General features: G+C 34.3%; 1 protein-coding gene across 1 annotated transcript; it reads right to left on the bottom strand.

Moving 5' to 3' along the window:
* Positions 1–446: 446 nt before the first annotated feature.
* LOC115885854 lies at positions 447–1,534 on the bottom strand. The gene is made up of 3 exons (XM_030904878.1): positions 979–1,534; positions 647–743; positions 447–588 (listed from the first exon to the last, which is right to left on the bottom strand). The coding sequence occupies exons 1-3, from the start codon at positions 1,532–1,534 to the stop codon at positions 447–449; spliced, it is 795 nt and encodes a 264-aa protein (XP_030760738.1).
* Positions 1,535–3,876: the final 2,342 nt, after the last annotated feature.

Below are 3,876 nucleotides of genomic sequence, written 5' to 3'. Positions count from 1 at the left end.
AGTCTATCCTCGGACATAGTACTTCTCAAAAAAAGTTTTTATACGTTTCAGAGTTGAGAAACAACTTCCGCATTCCACCGTCGTCATGGGAGTTGTACAGATTTTGTCTATTAATTTGTTGGTTTCCGAAAACACTGTCGTCAAGTTATTTTCCGATATAAAGACTAAGACTGATAAAACACCGTCCACACTGCACATATCATCTCTCTCATAAATTGCTGTAAGCTCCGCTTTTTAATTTTATACTGTCTAATATTGGATATGATTTTACAGTAGATTCAAAATGATTTTGTGGAAATGACTTCCTGTAAAATTTGAAACTTCTGGCATCAAATAGTTTGGCTGCATTTAAAAAGATCCTTAAAATCGAAACGGTCTTTGACATGAACTAAAATTGTATCCAATACTTCTTTTTGCGATTGTACTCCGTCTGTCTTCAGTTGATGTCACACGTGGTTGCTTGGCAGGATGTATTTCATCTTCGTCACACTCCAAATCATTAAAGCTTTGCCTGATTTGAACAATTTGTTGCTCAAATTAATCAACTGCGGCTTGCATTTGGGAGCTCTCAATTCCTCGAGTTTATGCCTGATTGAAAAAAATCTCGACATGAGGCATTAATCTATGAAACATATTCAACCAGTACATGAACTCTGGATAATCTAAGAACTTTAATAAACCAGATGCCTCGCTTATTGTTTTTGAATCCATTCCTGGTTGATCAATAATATTTTCCAAGTATTCTTTAAGCAATTCATTATATTCAAAAACAGTATTTACGACTCTACTTTTTAAAATTCCATTTCGTAGCTACGGCGCGTGGTAACCTCCGTTTAACAACTTGATCCAAAACCGCTGTACGTTTTGGGGATCGGGAAAAAAAAGTTGAGAAGGACTGAACATTTGCAAAAAATATTTTGATATTCCTGTTACATTGTGTGGCGCGTTCCATAATTAAATTAAATTGATGTGCATAACCATGAACGAAGTGAGCTTGGGGAAATATGTTCTTGATTATTGCCTGTACTCCATTATTTTTGCCACTCATTACTGCTGCGCCGTCGTAGCTTTGTGCTATTAGTTTAGAATTATCAGCCAGTGAATTTAAAATTAATTTCAATTGGTCCATGAGGCAATTGGCTAAAATATCTACAGCATACCCCTCTGGTTTAACGAATGCCCAAAACATCTCAAAAATTTCACCGTTAAAAACATACCGAATTATAACTACCATTTGTTGTTGATTTGAGATATCTGTTGTTTCGTCGGCTTCTATGGCAATAAACTTAGCGGATTTTATTTGATTTATCAGTTCATTTCGATATACCTCAAACATAGCATCTAATAAATCATTCTGGATTGTTTTTGAGGTGCTTTTAAACACTTTGGCATCTATTAAATGTAAGGCAAGAGCGGAATCTAATTCAGAGGCAAAGTTGATTAAACCTTGATAAATACCTGGATTTTCAGATGAAGATGTTTCGTCATGTCCCCTCAACGCCAACTCAAAAGCACCGCAAAATTTAATACACATTATAATTTGCCGTAAGATATGACGATTTTTGTTTAGGTTCTCATTATACTTTAGTTTATGTTGAAAATACGCACTATTTAATTGTTCTCGAATGTTGTGACGACTTTTTCTGTCATCACTTAAACAGAAAGAAAAAGGTATCCGTTGCTCAGGGTTAGAGGAGAGCTGGGTTCGTAGGTAAGACTTGTGACCTGTGGTGACTTAATAATGTTGTTAAATAATAAAATAAAAGTAATAATGTATAGGCTGCAAAGATTCTAAAATTGATGTTTAAGTATTCAAATAGTAATGGTCAAAGACAGTAAAAAGGGCGCCACTTACTTTGGGTATGAAAAGGTAAAGTAAGAAACCAGTAAGAAAATTTGATCATGAAATAGCTAAAATAAAATAATCAACAGCAATAAGGGTCTATTATGTTCATCAAGAATAAAAGTCAGATATAACTATCCTACGTTGAACATTTATTTAAAAACGAACACAATTATCAATCAGTTTAAACCCAGTTTCAATTATCTCAATGAAATCGTTAGTTACTTTAAGTAAACTCAAATTTAGTTAAAGTTCTCTCCAGTATACTATACTACGTAATATATAAACAGGTGAAATTTATGTAAGTACCAATACGATGATGTTTCGAAAACAAGTCGTGTACAATAACCTTCAAAAATGAATCCGTGTTAGCGATTCTCACATAAAAGATCATACTGAAGTAAAACGTACCGTTAAGGACAAAGCATGACTTATAATGTTAACTAAAAGGTAAATTTTGACTATAATATATGGAATAAATGACAACAATTTACAGAGATATTCAAAATATTATCTCAAAGTAAAAAAAATTTAGGGAATACCTTGTGTGTTGAACTTAGAACTTATCTGTATTTTTTTTTATTTTGTGACGTAGTGAACAGGTAGGCAGGCAGTCTCCAGACTAACGGAAGTGGATGTAGACTCTTCGATAGTAGCAGGAGTCTTCGATATCAGTAGAATAAATGTAGGGTCATAAATACTGTCTCAAAAGTGGTTACTCATATGCCAATTACTTATACGTCAATTTCTTATACGCCAGTTACTGGTCTGAAAATCAGCTGTACACCTTCCAAAATATAGCCAAACTATATGCTGATCCAAACCAGTAATGCACAATCAAACATTATCAAAATAAATAAAAAACGGGAATAATGTGATCTTATTCCAGGAAAAGGCCAAAAAAACACGAACTAGGCTCTGAACAGTATATTCTTACAGGATTTCAAATCTCCACTTTTGGATACCCGTGCCTTTACTGTTAGGAAAAGTGTTTCAGAAAGCCCTTTTTCTCTGAGATTCGTCGGACGCTGAACCACGCGTCTTTTTCTGATCTCAATCTCTCGGAAAAAAACCTCCTTTTCGCAAAACGGAAGTCTTCGAATTGACAGGTCATATGACCAAAGGCAATTAAGTGAACTCTATCGTCTATACTGAATGAAATTTGTTTTTATGGAAAGGAACCGCTACCTGTACTGAATGAAGTTTAACATCTAGCGAATAGATGGCGCCAGCAATATTAAAATTTGGAATTTTATAAAAAGAAAAATAAAACGCTACAATGTCCACTTTTCCTAACACATTAAAGTCAACATAGGCATTCATATGAGCCTCCGAATTTTCGTGTTTTTTTGTCCTTTCGCCTAAATGTTTCAAGTCACTAACACCTTGATAAGTCCACGACGTGTTCTTTTTTTGAAATCAAACAAACGAAGCAAAAAAGTTTATTTGTTGTTGAACAGCCACATAACCACTTATATTTCTCGTAAACACTTTTGTTAAACACTCTTTGTAACTTCGTGTTTTACTAGTAGACGTATAGCTAATGTCCAAATCTGGGGTAGGTCTTCCTTGTTCTTTAATTAAATTTTTTCCTGGTATTCCAGCGAAGCCTTTTGCAATATATATTGCACGGAATTTAATTCTAGTTCCATATTCAATAAACTTAAAAATAATTAAAATCAAACAAAACTCAATAACTCCAAATCAACAAACAATATTCAATGATCCGCCTCCTCAAACTGAACCAATCAATTAAATAACGTGTGTGTAAAGTAGTGTGCATATAAAATTCGCCGACGTTGCCGTCGCGTCGCAAAGCGAAACGACAAGTGCATGCGAAGAGAGGAAGAGACGCAAAATATTGTGCCCATTTCGCTAGCGAATTAACCATTACTTTTAACGGTTCGGTCACCAGATCGTCAAGAATATGCACAAATATCGGGACAAAATATGAGTGGTCCCGGAAACAAGTTTTGATATCCGTTGGCTGAAATATTATCATCTCAATAGTCGGAAAATAATTTTGATTATTT

This window comes from Sitophilus oryzae, unplaced genomic scaffold (genome assembly GCF_002938485.1).
Source record: "Sitophilus oryzae breed Bouriz unplaced genomic scaffold, Soryzae_2.0 scaffold_459_pilon_pilon, whole genome shotgun sequence".
Lineage (NCBI taxonomy): Eukaryota > Metazoa > Arthropoda > Insecta > Coleoptera > Curculionidae > Sitophilus > Sitophilus oryzae.
Note: the sequence above shows the minus strand (reverse complement) of the source record. Positions and strands in the feature narration are given on the sequence as shown.

Coding starts and splice junctions, on each gene's coding strand:
- LOC115885854 (XM_030904878.1), bottom strand. CDS start 1,534: ATGTGTATTAAATTTTGCGGTGCTTTTGAGTTGGCGTTGAGGGGACAT. Junction 744..978: donor CCAAGCTCACTTCGTTCATG/GTTATGCACATC, acceptor AATTGCTTAAAG/AATACTTGGAAAATATTATT. Junction 589..646: donor TTAGATTATCCAGAGTTCAT/GTACTGGTTGAA, acceptor TTTTTCAATCAG/GCATAAACTCGAGGAATTGA.